General features: G+C 33.5%; 1 protein-coding gene across 3 annotated transcripts; it reads left to right on the forward strand.

Moving 5' to 3' along the window:
• The first annotated feature begins 674 nt into the window (after positions 1–674).
• Positions 675–23,389, forward strand: enosf1 (enolase superfamily member 1). Of its 3 annotated transcripts, none has more exon segments than NM_001076742.2 (15): positions 675–833; positions 957–1,062; positions 6,749–6,864; positions 6,937–7,023; positions 7,140–7,166; positions 9,008–9,080; positions 9,205–9,243; positions 10,033–10,115; positions 12,897–13,019; positions 13,639–13,773; positions 13,850–13,891; positions 15,754–15,883; positions 16,913–17,012; positions 19,577–19,658; positions 22,776–23,320. In NM_001076742.2, coding segments are annotated over 15 exon segments (1,326 nt in total). In that variant the 5' UTR covers positions 675–749; the 3' UTR covers positions 22,875–23,320.

A 23,389-nucleotide genomic window follows, 5' to 3' on the forward strand; every position in this document is an offset into this window, starting at 1 on the left:
TTTTTTTTGCACAAAATAAAACAATTATTTCAGATAGTTTGTTTATAAATGATCTTGTTTTATTTATTTTTTTATTGCATACTTTAACAGAAACATGTAAACGACATCAAAAATGATAATATAATAATTATTATGACAAATATTAACTTATTAAATTATTAAATATTATCAAATACAAATGTATTAATTTTATTAGTTTGTAAAACATAAATAATTTAATATGAGCAAAGCATAGCACACCATGTTTACACATTTTCATTTTAAAGATTCTCAGGGAAACATTTGTAATATTTTATAAATATCTTTCATTTTTTTTTTTTTTTTTTTGCTTTTCAACCGTTTTACAGAAGAACTCAAAAGATCAAAATCAATACAAATCGCTGTTAATATAAGCGATGACTTAGCAAATTTTTGTTTATGTATGTGACCTTTTGCCAATCCAATACAAAGATTAACAATATATTCAATATCTTTTTTGGATTTGTTTTGTAATAAAAATATGACTCATTGTAAAACAATGTAACTTTGACCTATCAAGAACATATTTTGCTAAATCCAACCAGAAATGTTTTTAATGGTCATATGATCATGTTGTTGTCACTTTTAACGTCATCCTAAAAACGCCAATCACGTTTCTACAGCTCGCATACATTGTCAATAAGCCAATCATAGCTGTCTTTGGGCGGAGCGTGTGAGTTGTACTGTAGTATTGGATTACAGTCGAGTGTACAGTAGGTGAAGTTTACAAAATGCTGGCGATCAAAATCATAAATGTGTCCGTGCGTGATGTGAGATTCCCGACGTCACTGGAACAACATGGATCCGATGCAATGGTGGGTCACCTTCTTAATTTACTTCACTTGTTCTCCATGCTGTTGAACTGTCATCTCAGAGTTGCTCGATGCACCATCAATAAAGAATGCACAACATGTAAATTGAGTATGATTGATTTGCAGCACACAGATCCAGATTATTCTGTGGCGTATGTTGTTCTGGAGACGGACAAAGCTGAACTCAAGGGTTACGGCTTGACTTTTACTGTGGGAAGAGGGACGGAAATCGGTGAGTGATCTTCACTTATCCAACAAGTATACAAATATGTCACATGATAACCGTCAAATGTCATATGATTACAGTAACAACTCAAGTATGGCACCTTGTGGCGAAAATTGGTGGTGATGGAATAAAATATTATGTATACTTGGTTGAAATTATTATTAAAATTATTAGCTCTGCTGTAAAATTGTTAATATTATGTTAATATTACATAGAATTGACTATTAGTGCTGTTAATCCAACATCTTACAAAGATTTGTAGTCTACAGGTTATTTATTTGTAGGCCTACTGTGTATATAATATTTGCATATGCAATATTTGTTATGCATATATTACAAACATGCCTTTATGTTTAAAACATGAATTTACACTACCGGTCAAAAGTTTGGGGTCATTTTCTTTTTTTTCTTTTTTTTTTTAAATTTTATAAAATGATTCTGTTTATTAAGGCAGTATTTACTTTATATATATATATATATATATATATATATATATATATATATATATATATATATATATATATATATATATATATATATGTATATATGTATATATATATATATATATATATATATATATATATATATATATATATATATATAAGTAAATACTGCCTTAATAAACAGAATCATTTTATAAAATTTAAAAAATATATAATGTGTGTGTGTGTGTGTGTGTGTGTGTGTGTGTGTGTGTGTGTGTGTGTGTGTGTGTGTGTGTGTGCGTGCGTGCGCGTGTGTTTGTACGTGTATATGTGTGTTTCAAATACTTATTTATCAAATATTTAATCATTACCTACTGTCAGGGTCAGACAGATATCTCTCATATATACAGGGAGTGCAGAATTATTAGTCAAATGAGTATTTTGACCACATCATCCTCTTAATGCATGTTGTCTTACTCCAATCCAAGCTGTATAGGCTCGAAAGCCTACTACCAATTAAGAATATTAGGTGAGGTGCATCTCTGTAATGAGAAGGGGTGTGGTCTAATGACATTAACACCCTATATCAGGTGTGCATAATTATTAGGCAACTTCCTTTCCTTTGGCAAAATGGGTCAAAAGAAGGACTTGACAGGCTCAGAAAAGTAAAAAATAGTGAGATATCTTGCAGAGGGATGCAGTACTCTAAAAATTGCAAAGCTTCTGAATTGTGATCATCGAACAATCAAGCGTTTCATTCAAAATAGTCAACAGGGTCGCAAAAAGCGTGTGGAAAAACCAAGGCGCAAAATAACTGCCCATGAACTGAGAAAAGTCCAGCGTGCAGCGGCCAGATGCCACTTGCCACCAATTTGGCCATATTTCAGAGCTGCAACATCACTGGAGTGCCCAAAAGCACAAGGTGTGCAATACTCAGAGACATGGCCAAGGTAAGAAAGGCTGAAAGATGATCACCACTGAACAAGACACACACAAGCTGAAACATCAAGACTGGGCCGAGAAATATCTCAAGACTGATTTTTCTAAGGATTTATGGACTGATGATATGAGAGTGAGTCTTGATGGGCCAGATGGATGGGCCCGTGGCTGGATTGGTAAAGGGCAGAGAGCTCCAGTCCGACTCAGACACCAGCAAGATGGAGGTGGAGTTCTGGTTTGGGCTGGTATCTTCAAAGATGGCCTTGTGGGGCCTTTTCGGGTTGAGGATGGAGTCAAGCTCAACTCCCAGTCCTACTGCCAGTTTCTGGAAGACACCTTCTTCAAGCAGTGGTACAGGAAGAAGTCTGCATCCTTCAAGAAAAACATGATTTTCATGCAGGACAATGCTCCATCACACGCGTCCAAGTACTCCACAGCGTGGCTGCCGAGAAAGGGTATAAAAGAAGAAAAACTAATGACATGGCCACCTTGTTTACCTGATCTGATCCCCATTGAGAACCTGTGGTCCATCATCAAATGTGAGATTTACAAAGAGGGAAAACAGTACACCTCTCTGAACAGTGCCTGGGAGGCTGTGGTTACTGCTGCACGCAATGTTGATGGTGAACAGATCAGAACACTGACAGAATCCATAGATGAAAGGCTTTTAAGTGTCCTTGCAAAGAAAGGTGGCTATATTGGTCACTGATTAGTTTTTGTTTTGTTTTTGAATGTCAGAAATGTATATTTGTGAATGTGGAGATTTTATATTGGTTTTAATGGTAAAAATAAATAATTGAAATGGGTATATATTTATTTTTTGTTAAGTTGCCTAATAATTATGCACAGTAATAGTCACCTGCACACACAGATATCCCCCTAAAAAAGCTAAAACTAAAAACTACTTCCAAAAATATTCAGCTTTGATATTAATGAGTTTTTTTGGGTTCATTAAGAACATGGTTGTTGTTCAATAATAAAACGATTCCTCAAAAATACAACTTGCCTAATAATTCTGCACTCCCTGTAATACGAAGTCTCTCATGATACATTTACTGAAATGCAGATTATATTACTTCACAAACTGTATTGTAAATAAATCAAATTAACATTTTCATATTAGTCAAAATTATTACTGAAATTATTTTAACAGCTGAAGAAATATAAATGTGCACACATGTAAATAAATAGACGTAATCATGGGCAAAAAATCTGTGGAAATCTGCAGATTTCTACATGCACTGATTCCGCGTAGGCCTACTTGTTGTATGTAGTTTCAAATGAAATTATTACTCCGGTCATTATTGCTTTTATTACTATTACATTAAAAATAATAATAAATAAATGTTATTATTAATATTAGAGTGATGTTTGAAAGATCATGTGATTGAAGACTGAAGCAATGAAGCTGACATTTTTTTTAATCACTGGAATAAATGATTAGATTAAATGATAAACTACTTTTTATTGTTTTATAGTGCAAAACATTTTACAACGTGTACTGTATTTTGATCAAATAAATGCAGCCTTGGTGAGCAGGAGAAGATTATTTTAAAACATCTAAAAATCCTACTGACCCCAGACTTTTGACCAATAGTGTACTTGTCATATATATGTCAAGTTGAGCTTTATTGTAATACCACTACATGTGTAAACATACTGAGGAGCGAAATGTCATGTTTCGAAGGACAACGGTGACCCATAATAGTAAATATAAGCACAACACTGGACATATAGACAAAAAGAAAAACAAATGCATAACTAACATCTACTAAAAGGTACTTATCTATACTCATCTAATAATGCAAATTGTTTTTGTGTGTATGAGTGTGTGTATTTATACAATGAAAACTCACAAAACACGTTTATATATTATGTAAATACATCGCTCTCTTACCCATGTTGTTGGGATTATTCACTAGTTTCAAATTATCCATTATCCACTAACTGCTACTGATACATTGTGATGATGTGCCACTTGGTTGCAGTGCACTTGGGTCCATTAAAATATATAAAATAAAATAAAAACTGTCAGACTGTTGACTGTAAGAGGTAGATTTATGCTGTTTTAATGTTATTTTTTTACTAAATAAATATGCAGGTTTTGTAAATGTGGGCTATTTGCTTTTTTGAAAAGTCATTTGCTTTAAATGGCTTTTGTTTGTGTGTGCGTGTATGTGCGTGCGTGCGTGCGTGCGTGCGTGCGTGTGTGTGTATGATTTGAAATGTCAAGCAATCCTTCAATTATTCATTTGTTCATTTGTTCATTTATTCATTCATAATTTTTATTGTTAATGCAAACTTTACACTTTTATTTCTTTTGAATATTATTATCATTAATAATCATCATCTACAAACTTTTTTTTTTTCTACAACCTGTAGGTTTGTTAAACAAGATCTGTGTGTGTGTGTCTTGAGTATGTGGTTCGGGTATTCATCATGTTGTTGGGAACAAATGTCCCCTCAAGCATAGCAATAGACTTTTTGTGTCCCCATGATGAGACCGCATGTGACAGCTCATATATCATTCAGAATAAAGTATTTTTGAAAATGTTAAACTGCAGACAAAATGTTTTCTTTATGTTTTGGACATACAGTGCATCCGGAAAGTATTCATAGCGCTTCACTTTTTCCCTCATCTTTTTATGCTACAGCCTTATTATCAAATCTCATATAATCAAATCTCAAAATTCTACACACAATATCCCATAATGACAATGTGGAAAAAAAGAGTTTTTGTAATTGTTGCAAATTTATTAAAAATAAAAAACCTTAAAAATCACATGTACATAAGTATTCACAGGCTTTGCTCAATACTTTGTTGATGCACCTTTTCAGCAATTACAGCCTCAAGTCTTTTTGAATATGATGCCACAAGCTTGGCACACCTGTCTTTGGGAATGTTTGCCCGTTCCTCTTTGCAGAATCTCTCATGGTCTATCTGGTTGGATGGGAAGCGATGGTGTACAGCCATTTTCAGATCTTTTCAGAGATGTTCAATAGGATTTAGGTCTGAACTCTGGCTGGGCCACTCAAAGACATTCACAGAGTTGTTTTAAAGCCACTCTATTGATATTTTGGTGGTGTTCTTTGGATCATTGTCCTGTTGGAAGATGAACCATCACCCCAGTATGAGGTCAAGAGCACTCTGAAGCAGGTTTTCATTCAGGATGTCTCTGTAGAGTGCTGCATTCATCTTTCCTCTATCCTGACTAATCTTCCAATTCCTGCTGCTTAAAAACATCCCCACAGCAATGATGCTGCCACCACCATGCTTCACTGTAGGGGTGGTATTAGCCTAGTGATCAGCGGTGCCCGGTTTCTCCAAACTTAGCGTCTGGCATTCACTCCAAAGAGTTAAATTTTAGTCTCACCAGACCAGAGAATTTTGTTTCTTATGGTCTGAGAGTCCGTCACATGCATTTTGGCAAATTCCAGGCGAGGAGTGGCTTCCACCTGGTCACTCTACCATACAGGCCTAATTGGCGGATTGCTGCACAGATGGTTGTCCTTCTGTAAGGTTCTCCTCTCTCCACAGAAGAACGCTGGAGCTCAGACAGAGTGAACATCGAGTTATTGATCACCTCCCTGTCTAAGGCCCTTCTCCCCCGATCACTCAGCTTAGATGGCCGCCCAGTTTTAGGAAGAGTACTGGTGGTTCCAAACATCTTCCACTTACGAATGATAGAGGCCACTGTGCTCATTAGAACTTTCAAACCGGCAGACATTTTTCAGTAACCTTCTTCAGTCTTGTGCCTCCAGACAATTCTGTCTCTGAGGTCTACAAACAATTCCTTTGTCTTCATGCTTTGTTTGTGCTTTGACATGCACTTTTAACCCTTTGACCTTATATAGACAGGTGTATGCCTTTTCAAATTATGTCCAATCAACTGAATTTACCACAGGTGAACTCCAATGAAGCTGCTGAAACATCTCAAGAATGATCAGTGGAAACAGAATGTACCTGAGCTAAAATTAGGGCTTCAGGGAAAGGCTGTGAATACTGATGTACATTGGATTTTCAGGTTTTTTATTTTTAATAAATTTGCAACAAATTTCAAAAACTCTTTTTTTCCACATTGTTATTATGGGGTATTGTATGTAGAATTATGAGGCAAAAAATGAATTTAATCCATTTCGGAATAAGGCTGTAACAAAAAATGTGGAAAAAGTGAAGCGTTATGAATGCTTTCCGCATGCACTGTATGGTATAGAGTTTGGATAGGGACAGAGTTTGGACAGCCCGTCTGAATAGTACAGAATTTGTTGAATCCATGGGAATTCCAAATAAAGCATGAAAACAAATGTATGTGTTTTTCTATTTTTAGTTGTGTGTGCAGTTAAAGCTTTATCCACCCTGGTGGTGGGGAAGACTTTGGAGGAAATAACCAGTGACTTCCGAGGCTTCTACAGACTCCTGAGCAGCGATGGTCAGATGAGATGGGTAAGAGAGACACACTGAGTGCAGACCCTTCAGTTCATTAACAGCTAAATGAATAGATGAACTCACTTACAGATCGGACCAGAGAAAGGAGTCATTCATCTGGCAACAGCAGCCGTATTGAATGCTGTCTGGGATTTATGGGCAAGAGTAGAGAGAAAGGTGAGCAATAAAACCTTCAGGACAAATTTGTCTGCATGCTGTCTGCTTGCATTCAGTAGGTGATGTAATAATGAATGTAGAATACCATTAAAAGTCAGAATCAATGTGTTTTGCAGCCCTTGTGGAAGCTACTTGTTGACATGGTAAGTGTAAATGATATTTGGTACTTATACGATTATATGTAAGATATAAAAAAAGAAGTTACTGCAGTTAGGCATTATTAGACATTGATTGGTGATTGGACTGCAGTTTTGATAATATGAAATAAATGTAAAAAAAAAAAAAAAACAGTGAGTTAATATTTTAAATTATTACATTAAGAAGACTAATAAGGTTTTATTTCATTCATACATACATACTGTTAGGTCCATAAATATTTGGACATCGACACAATTCTATCATTTTTGACTCTATACACAAACACAATGGATTTGAAATTAAACTAACAAGATGTGCTTTAACTGCAGACTGTCAGCTTCACTTTGAAAGTGTTTACATCCAAACCAGGTAAAACGCTGTAGGAATTACAGCCTTTTGTTTATGTCCCTCCCACTTTTTCTGTCAAACTATACAAACTGTTGTAATTCCTACACCATTACCTAGATTTTAATGTAAATACCCTCAAATTAAAGCTGACAGTGTGCAGTTAATGCACATCTTCATTTCATTCATTTAATTTCAAATCACTTGTGTTGGTCTATAGAGCAACTTTGCAAGTTAAAAATCAAATAGAGTACAACTTAGTGTAAGACCAAAACATCCCATGAGTAATCTAGAGCCGGTGACATAATGCTTCAGGTCTCACATCTTCAGAACACAACTTAAGATATGTCAGGTTAAATCTGAGAGCTCCCTCGTCCTCTATAGACAGCAACAATCCTGAGACATTCAGTCTTCTTTTTTTAAAAGAATACATTTGTGCCCAACCCCCATAAATATAAATATGAATGTACTTGCCTATATCTTCTCTTCTGTGCAAACAGACATATGCCGATGTTCAATAACTCTATTTATTTTGATAATGAACATGCACAATATTGTTACTGTGGAGACTTCACAATATAGTGACTATTGATTTTTTTCAACTTTTAAATTTTTTTGTATTGGCAGTGGTGTTCATAACGGCACCAAATGACTGACGACTTGATGGACTGTTTATTTTCTAACACAAACATTTTCCCATGTTATTCCGACCTACAACATTGGAAGTTCTGTTCTTATATATGGCCTTTTGTTTGTACAGTTTATTTACCTGGAGTCAATGCAGTGAGCACCACAGAAGTATTTAATAACCTTAGGTGATGCCTAATAAATCATTCAACTCAAAAGTCGCAATTGTTTATGGAGATAATGACCAACAAAAGTTAGTCAGTTGTTTATAACCATAACATGACTTTTAATGCATTGATGTTTACTAATGAGACCATATTGTAAAGTGTCATCTAAATGTACTTATCATAATTTGCGAGTTTCATGTGCAATAAAGCAACACACCAAGAATTCTCTTCTTGCATCCTAGGTTAGTATTTTGATAATACTGTATACCATGATATAAAAGCAATTAATCACAACACAAACATCTGATACTGGCAGAAGCCTGGAGTCAAATCAGGGTGCGCATTTACAACAGGCAATCTGACATATTGCCAGCAGTGTAAAATGCAAGTGTCATAAAGGCTGTAGTAAATGCACACCCTCCCTTGCCATAGAAAACACTAGTGATGTCTATGAAGGATGAGAAGCTCTTAGATTAAATCTCAAATATCTTAATTTGTGTTCTGAAGATGAACAAAGGTCACATGAGATTTTAATGTTATGAGAGTCAGTCATTAATAATACAACTTTCATTTTTTGGGTGAAATTATTAAAAGTTATAAATAATCTACAAATCTTTCATTGAGGTTGAGGTATATTGTGCAGCTCTTAAACACTGAACGTTCATCATTATGTTTATTTTCATATATATTTTAAATCTTCTGCTTAGGATCCTGCAAAGCTGATCAGCTGTATTGATTTCAGATATCTCACTGATGCTCTGACGGAGCAGGAAGCTTTAGGTCAGGATTTTATCAGCTTTGTTAAATATTGAGCTGTTGTTGAACATGTATATTATTGAACATTGAACATTGAACAAATATTGAACATGTAATGCTTTGCCTTTTTATTCTGTCTTATTTTTAGATATATTGGTAAAAGGCAAAAAAGATCAGAAAAGTAGAGGTAAGAACCGTTCACAGAGTCTTTCAATGTTGTTTAGACATCACTGAAGTCCTTACATGAACTACAGTTCAAAGGTTTAGATATGATCATATTGAATTAATATTTTTCATAGAGTTCCCTTTGATCACAGAAGTACTATATATATTCAGTAATAATGCTTAAAATTGTAGGTGAACAGTTTTATTATTATTTAAATCTATATTTTTCTGTTCCTGTAGCATGCATTTAATTGTTCCAAGGTGATGATAAATATTGTACATTGCTAAAATATGTTTATTTATTGCTAAATAATGAATTCTGAGAAAACTCTGAGAAAATCGTGGAAAAAGAAAAACTGTTTCCAGCATTGATAATGACTGATGATGATAAAAAAGATGTTGCATCAAATAAAAGTATGGGAATATGATCTAAAAGATCATGTCTTTGAAGACTGGAATGCTGAGTATGTTTCAGCTTTGTCACCACAGTAATAACTTGAATTTAAAAAAAACAAATATGGTTATTTTAAATAACAATTAAATTTCACCATTTTATTTTATTTGATTAGTAGTAAAGTTTTAAGCTCAAGGTAAAAAATAAATCTTAACAAACCCTTTATATGACTTATTTAACAGTAAAAACATGGTCTAACAAAGTGAGCGCATAAATAATCCGCCTTTCCACAGATAATAAATTTTCTCTGTGGGCATTAATGATTTTTTTTAAATGTATAATCTTTCTGGGGCTGTAAATGAACTATACTGACATTATCTTTATTATCTGACATCATCATCACCAATCACTTTACAGAGGAACAGATGTTGAAAGAAGGCTATCCTGCCTATACCACTTCCTGTGCCTGGCTGGGTTACACTGACCAGCAGCTTACACAGGTATGGCTGTTCTTTATCTGTTCTTTATGGTTTCTGCTGCAGTATAAACACATTGAGACACAGAAGTGATTTTAGGATTTTCATTTAAGAAGGGACCAGCTCTTTAAAAGGGCATAATAATTAAAAGATATATGTAAATTGATTAATTTTTCATATAGTAATTGTAATAAGTAATAATATGAAAGTACTACAACTAAAATCTTCGACTAATATGGTAGAATTGTGTATAGTTAACTTATAGGGCTCTATTTTGACGGTCCATGCGCAAAACGGAAAGCGCAGGGCGCAAAGGGGAACGGGAAAATCCACTTTGCGCCATGGCGCATGGTCTAAAAGGGTTGAGTTTATTTTCTTAAATCGTTATAGGTGTGTTTTGATTATAAACCAATCAGAGTCTTATCTCCCATTCCCTTTCCCTTTCTCAAAATAGCAGCGTGCCAGCAAAGCGCCAAAACACACCTGCTTTTTTAGACCAGAACGCCTACGAGCGCAAATGCATTTGCAAATGCATATTTAAAAAGCGTGGCGCAACACCTCAAAATGACCCTTGCGCTGAGCTGAAAGTAGCAAATAACAATTGTGTCAGGCCTTGCGCCACATTGCGCCGGGTGTATGATAGGGCCCATAGTATTCATCTGTGTTGCAAAGTCAGCCATATGAGTACTGAATGAACTAAAAGGTCTTTCTGATTCCACATAAACCCGTTTTGATGTACAAGCATAACATTGTACTGTTTGCATTTCTCAGTTAAAATACAAACCTCTTTCTATACTCGGATACATTTTTGTTTCTATTATTATTAAGAAATGAAACTCTGTCACTTTTCTCATTCAAAATGACAAATATAAGCAATTCATTCACATATGCATATTTCACATTATCGTCACCTTGGAATTATAAGGTTCTATCCGCGTTATGAATGATTTTGAGATATTGAGCTTTAAAGTTTTTGCATTCCATATACAGTAGCAAACAGTGTATAATAGTTTTTTTTTCATACATTAACATGACAGAGACCCTATATGGACTCTAAATATAAATTATCAAAGTTCTCTTACATTTGCAAATTGGAGTAAAAAACACAGGTCATTTTTCACTTGGAAGGTTCTATCTTGCAGATCATTGACTGAAGCATTACTTTTCAAGAAATACAATCAAAAAATATATAATTTGTTGTTTTAACAACATGTTGATGCTTGAGAAAGTTAAATTTTTGCCTTCTAAAACATTTATTTAATGTTTTTGGTTGAATATTTTTTCTTGTTCAAATTAATCATACAAGGCTGTGCTAAATATTTTGTCCAGTGCAGATGTAAATTTTATCTAATCAATATGGTAATATTTATTACATTTTATTCTTTATATGAATTATTAAATTATATTTATTGGATTATTTGCCCCTTAAATTAAATTAAGTATTTGGCTTTTAAGGCTTAATATTCGATTTAAAGAAGAAAACAGATGAGCAAATGAGTTTAATAAACACAGAAAAATGTTTCACTGACTGTATTTACACAAATAAAAATGTTTTACCTTTGATATATGACTTTTTAAATAACTGTTTCTTTTTTAACAATGTAAAATTTAACATTTTATCTTAATGTTAAAAATGTTTCTAAATCATCACATTTACACACACTTTTTCAGTTTCAGGTTTCTTCTCAGTTTTGTGTGGTGTGCAGCATTATTTAGTCGACTCTGATTTTGTGTGACTTGTCTTTCTGGTGTTTCCCGCTGTCAATGGAGCAGTCCGTCGAACTGACAAAGAAAGCTGATCTTGATTGGTCCTCATGCATGCATTAAAAAATGTTGATTGGCTAACAGAAAGAATCTTATAGAGCCAAGCAAGAGTTCAACTTTGCAGATAAAGCTTTTTATTTTTTTAAATAAAGTGGTAAAATGTAAACAACTTATAAAAACATCACAGAATATAAATAAGTTGTCATTTAATAAGAATATGTCAATATCTCAATTTTGACAAAAATGTCAGAGAGAACCTTATAATTCTAAGGTGACGTTATGGCCTGAGTTGAATATTAAACCATAACAAGATAATCATACAAGACAACAGTTAATATTCAGATAAAATTTGTACATGTGCTCAATAGGTGGTTTTTTGCATGACTCTATGTATAGTTCTATGCAATCTCACAGCAATTACTTAGTGCTACGTGTAATGTAATATGTTTTATATTCAAAGTTAATTTTGAATTTAAAATAGCTAAATGTTCACTATGAGCTAACAAAAAATTTGTCTTGAGGAAACAGCTGTGGTGTGATGATGAAGGGTAAATACTGCGAAAACAGTAGATGGGAAACCATTTGCCTCTTCATCACATTTATTAGCTGTATCTATAACAAAAAAACTGTAAATATACAGATATTATAACAATCTATCCATAAATGCGCCGCTGTTTCCATATCAAATGTAATGTAGACTGAGGTCATCACAAATTAGTGTATACCATTTAACACAATACTTTTGTATTGGGACAACATAAAGGAATTAAGTTAACTTATTAGTTTTTACTAATTTAAGTGGATTGAAAATAAAACAATTAACTTTCGAACTGTCATTATATCGAGCTCATTTTAAATAAGTAGATTGAACAAAAGCAAAAATATTTGTGATGCCTTCATGGAGCTAATTTTAAGCTAGCTCAAACGTTTTAGGGGTGCTGAGTAGAAATCGCATTTTCTGAATAGTCTAAAATTTTCGTAGTTATGCCCATGCCAAGACATTAACAAAATTCTTTTGTTCAACATGTTTTTCTTTTATAGCTCTGCAATGAAGCTCTTGCTCAAGGATGGACTAAATTTAAAGTGAAAGTCGGGGCTGATTTGCAGGATGATATTCGTAGATGCAGCCTTATTCGAAAGCTGATTGGACCAAACAACACACTGGTGATTCAAAGTCAAATGTTTGTGTTTTGCAAAACAATACACTGCTGGAATAAAGTAGTTGGTTGTTTTAAGTAGATCAGATTTCACTTCAGTCAAAGGATTAGTTCACCCAAAAAATAAAAAAGGAAAAAGGCCTATAGTCAGCACTAGTTGTTAGCACTGTCATCTCACAGCAAGAAGGTCACTGGTTCAAGTCCCACCTGGGTCAGTTGGCTTTTCTGTGTTTGCATGTTTTCCGTGTTGGTGTGGGTTTCCTCCGGGTGCTCCGTTTTCTCCCACAGTCGAAGCACGTGTACTATAGGTGAATTGGATAAACTAAATTGCCCGCAGTGTGTGTATGTAAATGAGTGCGTATGGAGGTTTGATTTCCCAGTACTGGGTTGCAGCTGGACGTCATAACACATGCTGGATAAGTTGGCAGCTCATTCTGCTCTGGTGACCCCTAATGAATAAAGGGACTAAGTCAAAGGAAAATGAATGAATGAAGATGTTTGCTAAGGACAAGCCTACTTAAGAAAAAAAATGGTGAACTAACCCTTCAAAGTTAGTCCAAACTAGGAGCAGAAGGTTATGTTTGGGCTATGGAATTTTATAAATAAACTTTATATTTGCATATCAGATGATTGATGCCAACCAACGGTGGGATGTTAATGAAGCAATCACCTGGGTAACCAAGCTGGCAGAGTTTCAGCCACTGTGGATTGAGGAGCCCACCTGTCCTGATGACATTCTAGGTCATGCTTCCATCTCTAAGGTAAACTGGTTCAATATGTTCACTATAATCTCATGCAAGTCAGGTTTTGAGTTTTTGTGTCTGTGTGGTGTTCTAGGCACTTGCACCGTTGGGTATCGGAGTTGCCTCTGGAGAGCAGGTCAGTGTATGTGTGATGGTGCAAGAGTTGCATTATAAAAGGACCCACTTTAGGTTTAGATGTCTCACTGTTCTCCATTATGCTTTGTTATTTACCAGTGCTGTTTCAAAGGAATAGTTTCCCTCATGTCATTCCAAACTTGTATCACGTTCATTCTTATGTGAAACACAAAAAGGTGATACTTTTTTTCAATTATGCCTAACCACCAAGTTAAAAAACACTTTAATTGTCTCAGGATATAAATTGCAGCATTCGCTCTTTTCTCACTATGTGTGAAGGTTTATTGGTAATAGCCTATTTAAGGTAATAAGTTTAATCGAGCATCTGGTCTAGCACTGTAATATGAACGGTAAGAATTACATTGTTTTATCCTTACTAAAGTCCTTACTAATTCCTGCAGTATTTTTGATGTAAAAGATTGGGTATTTGTAAGTCATTTAAGGTGAAAGATGCGTATTTGAAACAATGCAATGCAGGTTTGATGAAACTTCAGATATCTCAAACAGAATGTCAGTATAAAACTGCAACAACAATAAAAATAATAAAATGTAAATGACACATTAAACGCGGATGCATTTTCTCAAAAATACTGTGAGTAAGATGGCTGTTGGAAACTCATAAGCCCTTGCAAAGTTCTTATTTAATGATAATTGCCAGATGTTTGAAACATGTCTATAGATTGAATTCAAACGGCTGTTACTTGTCAATAATTATTTTTAAAAAAATAACAAATGAATAACCATAAAGCCACAAGGTGCATGATATTTTGTGTGGAATTGTGCTTTTACAGTTCCTGTAACTATTGTTGCATTATATCGCTATTTGCAGGGGAAAGTAGCTACTTAAAATGTTACACTGTTTTAAAAGTAGCTGAGTTACTGTCAAGCTACTGAAACTTGCAGTTACATTTGTTATGTTGCTATAGTTGCAGCTACACTGTTAACGATTTTTGTAAATTTCACTGTATTTACCTGTAATATAACTCATATTTTACTGTAGGATAGTTATGCAGAATGTTACTGTATTTTAAAAGTTGCATTGTGAAAACGAATGTCTTTTTTACAGTAATGACATATGAAACTGTAAATACATATACAGCAAGATAAATGGTGCTGTAAATATACAGTATTTTTGTAACTGACTTACAGTAAGATATTGTAGATTTTACAGGAAATTGTTAATGGTGTAGCTACTCTTCAACAGTTTAAAAGACCTAATTTTTCTGTGATTAAAGCCTCTGTCTGTTTTTATTAACAGCACCAGATATAGCTGTGGTCAGGGGCAAATGTGAATATTAGAGGGTGGGGTTTGGGGGGATGGGGGTCATGGGCCCCTAATAATATGTCTGGGGCTCCAAAAATGCATGGGCCCTGAGAATTGTCCAAACTTTAGCCCCCACCCCACCCACCTCCACCACCCCTGCAGCGGCACCCCTGGCTGTGGTGTACACAACAGTTGATCCCAGTTGTGTTGTCCCATTTCCATCTGGACACAGACATTTTTTTAAAATAATGGGTGCATGGAAGCACAACTTTCTGAAAAAAAAAAAAAAAACTTGATCACCTTTGTCTGGATGTTGTCAGTATGCAAACTATTACAACCCTACATGGGTTTGTCCAGGAATTGAGACTGAAATTCCTAAAATTTTGACTGTTTTAAAATATAATTGTTTCGAAAAAGCATAACTGTTAAAACACAGTGGGCCTTGGTGACTTCTATTTTTGACTTCCATAAAAAAGGTTTGGAATGATGCGAGGGTGAGTACATGATGACAGAGTTGACTTTTTCTTTGTCAAAATTTAACTTTAAAGTTGTCTTTGATGGAGCTGAATGTCTGTTGATCATTGTGTGCTTGTGTGCAGTGCCATAACAGAGTGATGTTCAAGCAGTTTCTCCAGGCCTCAGCTCTGCAGTTTGTTCAGATTGACAGCTGTAGGGTCGGCAGTGTTAATGAGAACCTTGCCACTATACTCATGGCTGCCAAGTTTAATGGTAAATGGTTTATATATGTTATCATCAATGTACAGCAAGCGATTATGTGCTGTAGTGACTAAATTGAATGTACAGAGTGGACATGTGGGCAACAATGGGGTATATGCACACAGACTTTGAATTTTCAGTCAGCCAGCACAAATCTTTTAATTACAAAATTGCCATATTTGTTTCTTTAAAAATCAATGATCTACTCTGCCTAATAGTAATCCGATTTAAAGTGGGTCTCCAACCAGTCAAGGAGCACTGCATTAAATTCCATTTCCCCCAGCCATGTCTTTAAAGTACGACAGATTATTTTACTCCAGTATTTTCTGCGCTAGTCTGCTGCTTCTGTCTTTCATCTCTTTTCATGCTTAAACAACTAAATGAATGTTGTTTAACTGATGTAATTGTAATTAAATCTGTATTTTGTAATTAAAAATGTATTTTAATTACATCAAAACATCGGTGCTGTAAAAGAAACCTTATGAAATACAAAACAGTCACTTTAACCTTTACCGGAAGTTTATTGTTGTCTAAAAAACACTATCTGACTGTGCATAGAGCCCATTTCACAAGTTTATTTTATAGGATAGTTCACCCAAAAATGAAAATTCTGTAATCATTTACTCACCCTTGACTTTGGAAGATATTTTGAAGAATGTTGGAAACCTGTAACCACAGGCTTTCATAGTATCTGTTTTTTCTACTATGTAAATGAATGGTTACAGGTTTCCAGTCAAGAATGAGTAAATGATGACAGAGTTTCAGTTTTGGCATGAACTCCCCTTAGAAATCTTATATTGTGAAAAGAAAAACACAAGAACTGGTCAAGGAATTTAATATCTCAGCTTATACAAACAAATCACAGAAAAAAAATCTGTTATCATAAATGCAACCTTATCTTTTAAATCTTTTGAATACAATATACTTATAAAATTTAAATCAAAATGTGAAATAAAAGGTGAATATTACTTTGGCCAATACTGTAAATATTTGCATTTTCCTGCAATTTAAACATACAGTATGTCCTGTTTTTCTCTGCAGTTCCTGTGTGTCCTCATGCTGGCGGTGTTGGACTGTGTGAGCTTGTACAGCACCTTATTTTGTTTGACTACATTTCAGTGTCGGCTAGTTTAAGTAATAGGTATGTGCAAACAAAAAAATGTGTTATTTGTGTGAACCTGGCTTGTCATTTATTAAGTACTTTACCTCATTGTTATCAGTGTGGGTAATAGGTAGAGTCAGAATCTGCAGACATCTTTTGCAATTTCTGGGCAGAATTTTGTTAAAAATCTGCATATTTACAGTTGAAGTCAGAATTATTAGCACCCCTGAATTATTAGCCCCCTGTTTATTTTTTCCCTCAATTTCTGTTTACTGGAAAGAAGATTTGTGCAATACATTTCTAAACATAATAGTTTTATTAACTCATTTCTAACAACTGATTTATTTTATCTTTGCCATGATGACAGTAAATATTATTTGACTACATATTTTTCAAGACACTTCTATAGAGCTTAAAGTGACATTCAAAGGCTTAACTGGGTTAGTAAGGTTAACTAGGCAGGTTAGGATAATTGGGCAAGTTTTTGTATTATGATGGTTTGTTTTGTAGAATATCAAAAAAATAATTTAGCTTAAAGGGGCAATTATTTTGTACTTAAAATGGTTCATAAACAAATTAATCTGCTTTTATTCTAGCCGAAACAAAACAAATAAGACTTTCTCCAGAAGAAAAAAAAATTATCAGACATACTGTGAAAATGTCCTTGCTCTGTTAAACATCATTTGGGAAATCTTTGAAAAGGAAACAAAATTTCAAAGGGGGGCCTAATAATTCTGATTTCAAGTGTATATGCAGAATGATTTTGGGAGTATTAACTTAATATATAAAATACACAATCACACCTTTTAAAGTTTTATTTTATGTATACAATGCAAATCCAGTTATATCAACTTTTTTGGTGAACAAAGTAAGTCTATCATATAACATATCTACTAAAAGACTTTTTAGTATTACTTATTAATTTACAAACTGTACTGTAAATAAATCGAATGAACTTTTCAATTAAATTAATTTGATCATTTTTGATCAAATTAAATTTCTATGTTAAACATGAATATTTCTGAAATAAATTTAACTGAATGTATATAAATTTACACATATTTACACTGGTAAATATATAGACTCAATGATTGGCTAAATATTTGCTGATTTGTGCGTGCGGATTCCGTGTGGGCCCAGTCATAGACCAGTCAATTAAATTAATACTAAATAATCAGTCAATTATTCAGCTTTACTTTATAATTAAACTGCCTTTTAAATTAATACATTAAATAATACAGAATATTACTGATTAAATCAATGAAATATTACTGATTAAATCAATTCCAGTTAGTTATTTTTGTATTTGTTTAAAATAAATAGATAAATAAAAAATAGGGAAGATTAGTCATTAATTAGCTTGTCAAATACTGTAATAAAGTTTCCTTGGTTCAGGTCAGTTGACTCATATTCATAACTCCTCATTTAATTATTGTGTTTTCAATTTCTAACAACATTTGTATGTAAATATCAAGCATTGAAAGAAATTAGATTGGATATATTTCAAATAAGTAAGAAAATGTCAGAAACTAGACAGCATTTGTTTGGTTATGATTTGATGAGAAGCTGAAGTATGAGGTGAACAAAACCATTCTTCTATTTAGGCTTAAGAGACAAACTACAAGCTTTACGTGTTTATATCAGTTTTATATCTTCTAAATGTGAATTTTGTCAACGCTTTGGAGCACACTAGTTTATAAATATCTTAAAAACGAACAATACTTATACTAACATCTAAAAAACTGTATTTTAAATTCATGGGACCTTTAAATTAATACATTTGTATATTAGTCTATTATATTACTAGGATCAAATTGATCCCAATTAAATTTTTGTATTTGTTTAAAATAACTAATTAACTAACTAACTAACTAACTTACTAAATAAATAAATACATAAAAATAGAGGATATGAGTACTGTAATATAGTCCCTTTAGTGCATGTCAAAGCACACATTTATATCATAGGTCACTCATATTTATAACCCCTCATTCAAAAACTGTATATTGTATTTTTTTTTAAATGTACATGTACATATGGAGCATAAATAGAAATTTGTGTAGATTGGATATATTTTAAATAAGTTCATTTCCTTCACAGAAGTAAATATATATTTGCAGTCTCCTGATGTATTAATCAGGGAAGCCAGAAATGAAGATTTAATTTATGATGTCCACATTTTTAGAGAACTTTCCATTTTTGGTGAACTATTTCTTAAAGAGGTCCAGTTATGCGTTTTACATGTTCCTATAATGTGTAATGTTACCGTATGAGCATGAAAAAGTTTCAAAATACAAAGTCAATTCAAAGGCAGTGATTCTATTTATCAATGCGTTCCGTATCTAAAGTGTTTCCTTCCAGGGACACTAAATCTCCAATTTTTGACATTTTGATACACACTCAGTATCTTCCTCAGCTATTTACATTCACAGATATAACCAACAGAACCTGCACTGGGAGTTTTCGATTATAACCTTCATAGTTGACACAAATTGAACTTAACATTCACAAGTCATTCCATTCGATAGCGTTCTGTGCTTCGCGTCTGCATATAATGAAAAAAATTCATTTGTTTGATCTTTTTCTTTTTGTGTACATTAAAGGATGTGTGAGTTCGTGGATCACCTTCATGAACACTTCAAAAGCCCCACCGTGATCAGAAATGCCAAATACATTCCACCAAAAGTAAGTTAAACAAGGAAAAAACAATAGAAATGAAAAGATAGGGTTGGTTAAGGATTTTTGCTTAATAAAATGTAGCAAAGAAGTAAATGATGATGGCTGAACTGAACTGAACTGGAATTACTGTTTTTGTTTTTGGCTCTTTGGCTGTGAAAAGGGACATAGAATAGGTTAAATAATGAAATGAATAAAAACTGCACCATGAATTTATATTATATACTGTACACTATTTCTGTTAAGTGACAAGACTTTTGTATAAGCAAAGTCAAATCTTACTGTCCTAATAACAATTAAAAATCAAGGAATGATCATATTGTATTGTGGTCAAATAAGCATAGTCTAGGGGTCTTTGTCTTTCATATAAGCAGTGATATAAAAAGTACTAGAGATCCAGTCTTAAGTAAAAGTACAAGTGCTCTATCAAAAAGTGACTTGAATAGAAGTAGAAGTGCTCTTTAAGCACCATACTTAAGTGGAAGTACTAAAGTATTCAACATTTTTTATACTTGTGTTGCAAGTAGTTTATTTCAAAGTTTACTACTTAAGTACTGAAAGTAAAAGTACAAGTATTGTGCAATGTAGTTCTTAAAGAAAGAAGTCAAAAGACATCATGTTGTTTTGTTTATTTTAAATATCTTTTTTGGGGAAATGTGATTAAGCAGAATAAAAGAAACATGGCTTGCGTTACTGTTTTTCTCTCGCGCTTAAATTACAGATCTGACAGATTATAACAGCTTTAAAACACACCTTTTAAAGTTGTGTGTCACAAAAACAATCTGTAATCAACTCAAATCGCTATTGAAGCCCATTTTCAGATTGCAAATTACCGGTTGTAAACGCTGTAAACAGAAGTTCTAAACATTCTACTGAAAGATGCTGGTCGCTATGGCGCCCTTCATGCAGCAGCCAAGCAAAATGTCTATGATTGTAAAGAGTAGGGGTGTGAATCTACACTGGTCTGACGGGTTGGTTCGGTTACGATTATCATGCCATCAATTCGGTTCAATTCGATATCTCGGTGCATTGACGATGCTTTCCATACATAATTACATTTTTTCTTCACAACACAAGAATTTTTTTGATTAAAAACTATAAATATATTTTTATATTATTTGTAATACAACTTTGTTCTTTAATACAGCAGTAAGATATATGAACTATACCTTTAATTTGACCTGCTCAAAGAAAACACTCTTTCTGAATCTATCTTACACAAAACTCCAACCCATGCACAGAAGACAGCAGGAGCATTTATAACAAACTAATGTAAATGTTATCCTGGCGGCTTTTTGAGCGGTGACAGGCGAGGTCTCTATGATTGGTTATTGTCTTCATCTGCTCAACAGCAAGGGCTGCATTCGGCTTTAGAAATGACCGATGGTGGGAAGAACAGATGCAGTTACAGTCTTTATGTGCATAATACGCGGTTATCACAGATAATCCATAATAGACACAGTGGAGAAGACTCGCACCTCAGGCACGCTCGTGTCTGGATCCACAAGTATCGCTTTAACAGCCAAGGGGAGAGGAAAAGTTATCTCACAAACAGGCCAGCGGCTTGAATGTCTAAAGAAGACAGAGATGGAGTTTTTTCCATAGTAGTGAAATAGCGGCTCGTGTGCTGTGCCGCCTTCATTGTAGTAAGAGCGTTATTTAATCGCCCTGCCTCCTTTGGCATAGTATTGCGACATCGCGCATAGGAGATAAATCACGTCAGTGCGTAATAACCAGTTATGATCTATTACTGAACCGATATCAATAATTTTGACACCCCTATTAACGAGTAACGACGCAGCACATAAAAAAAAATCTGTCGGAGTAAAAGTATTAAACTCATCGAAAATATGTACTGAAGTAAAAGTGGAAGTAGGAGTAAAAAAACAATACTCCAGTAAAGTACAGACACTGCCTTTTAGTACTAAAGTAGGTCAGTTCAGTAGTGAAGTAGTTCTACTTTGTTACTATACATCTCTGCATGTAAGCCCATTCTGATACCAAATGATCAACTAAAAGTCCAGTTATTATTTGTTGTTCCTAAAACTTGGATAGGTTACAAGACTTTTATCAGGTAGTGTACATTATAAACATTCTTCTTCAGCATGTAATATAATAATGTTTATTTCTAATTGTTTTGAAATTGACAGTGGAGAATAAAATACATATGTGGCCCTGGCCCTTTTTATACCCAACCTTTTTAGAAAATTAAGTAAAGATAATGTTCCATATGGAGTTTTTTTTTTTTTTTTGCCTGCTGTAAATATAATGAAACATCATTTCTGAGTTAGTATTATCCATTGCTAGGAACTTAATTTGCACTAGTTTAAAAGTGATGTTTTCTATATTGTATTTCAAATACTTCTAAGCCAAAAAATGTTCTATCCTAACAAACCACAAATCAGTGGAAAGCAGTGCTCAGCAGATATAAGTACACCCCTCACAAATCTCTCTTTTAAATTCATATTTTGAATAGGAAGCTATACAATAGGATATTTGTGCATATACATTAGTGTAGTCAGTACTGAAGCCAAATCTGGAGCTTATCTTACAAAATAACTTACGACAATGGTCCAAAAACTAGTTCAGCCAAATTTATATGTTATTAAAAATTATTAAATACAAATTTAAAAAAAGGAATATCAAGAGAAACAAAAAAAATAAAAAGATGGATAAGTTTACTATAAATTTTGCAGGTTGTAATTATAATTTTTTTTTGCAATATTTTGATTGAATTTAATTGTATTATCTTTCCATTTCTAAAGATGTTATGTGACTAAAATATTATTTTAATAAATATATGTGTGTTTAATAAATATGTTTGGTTGTAAATGCACCAAAATACATTGCCTATATTCACTGAGAAATGGATAAAAGTATTCATTTTTAAAATGGGGTGTACTTAATTATGCTGAGCACTGTATATGTAATCTCACATACTGTATGTAAAAACAAAAACCTTTTCACAGTTTTTTTGGTCCATATACAAAAGTTATGTATTAATTAAGTGGGATATTGTATTATAAATACAATTTCTAAGTTAATCAAAAACATATTACAGTAAGATAGGGTTGGGGCAACTTTAACTTGTAACAATAGCATAAATGTGTGTTTCTACTTCTCAAGGACCCTGGATTCTCTTGTGAAATGCTGGAGGAGTCTGTGAAAAAGCATCAGTATCCTGAAGGGGAGGTTTGGAGAGTCTTTGAGAAACAGCAGAAGTGATAGAAACCAACAAAAGCATGTTACTGACTGCTGAGGAAATTAAAAATGACCAACTAAAGGCAGAAAAAAACTTGAAGACCTGTCAGGTTGTCTTGATTGACTTAAAGGGCATTATAAATGAATGGGAGAGTAAATAGGGAAATATATATTTTCTTAAACAAATGGTTTAAACTATATGGAGTCTTTACTGTAATTCTTTACTCTGTTTTGTCTTATTTCAATGTTCTTAATGGTCATACTGCACTGTGACAGGACTAGAGATCTAGTGAATGCTGACACTATCTGTTTAATAGTGTGAATAATGACTAAAATGTGGAATTTTATCTGTGCATTAACTGAGGGGGACTGTATGGTATATGTACTTGGTGAATGTTACCAATCAAACTGAAGAAACTTACCTATTTTTATGCATTTAAAAATAAACATAAATATGTAATGTTTTGGTCACAGAGTTGTTTTGCTTTTTCTGAAGTGACTCACAGCCAGCCACTAATAATTATTCATGCATAGAAGAA

The sequence above is a fragment of the Danio rerio genome, chromosome 7 (genome assembly GCF_052040795.2).
Source record: "Danio rerio strain M-AB ecotype USA chromosome 7, GRCz13ab, whole genome shotgun sequence".
NCBI lineage: Eukaryota > Metazoa > Chordata > Actinopteri > Cypriniformes > Danionidae > Danio > Danio rerio.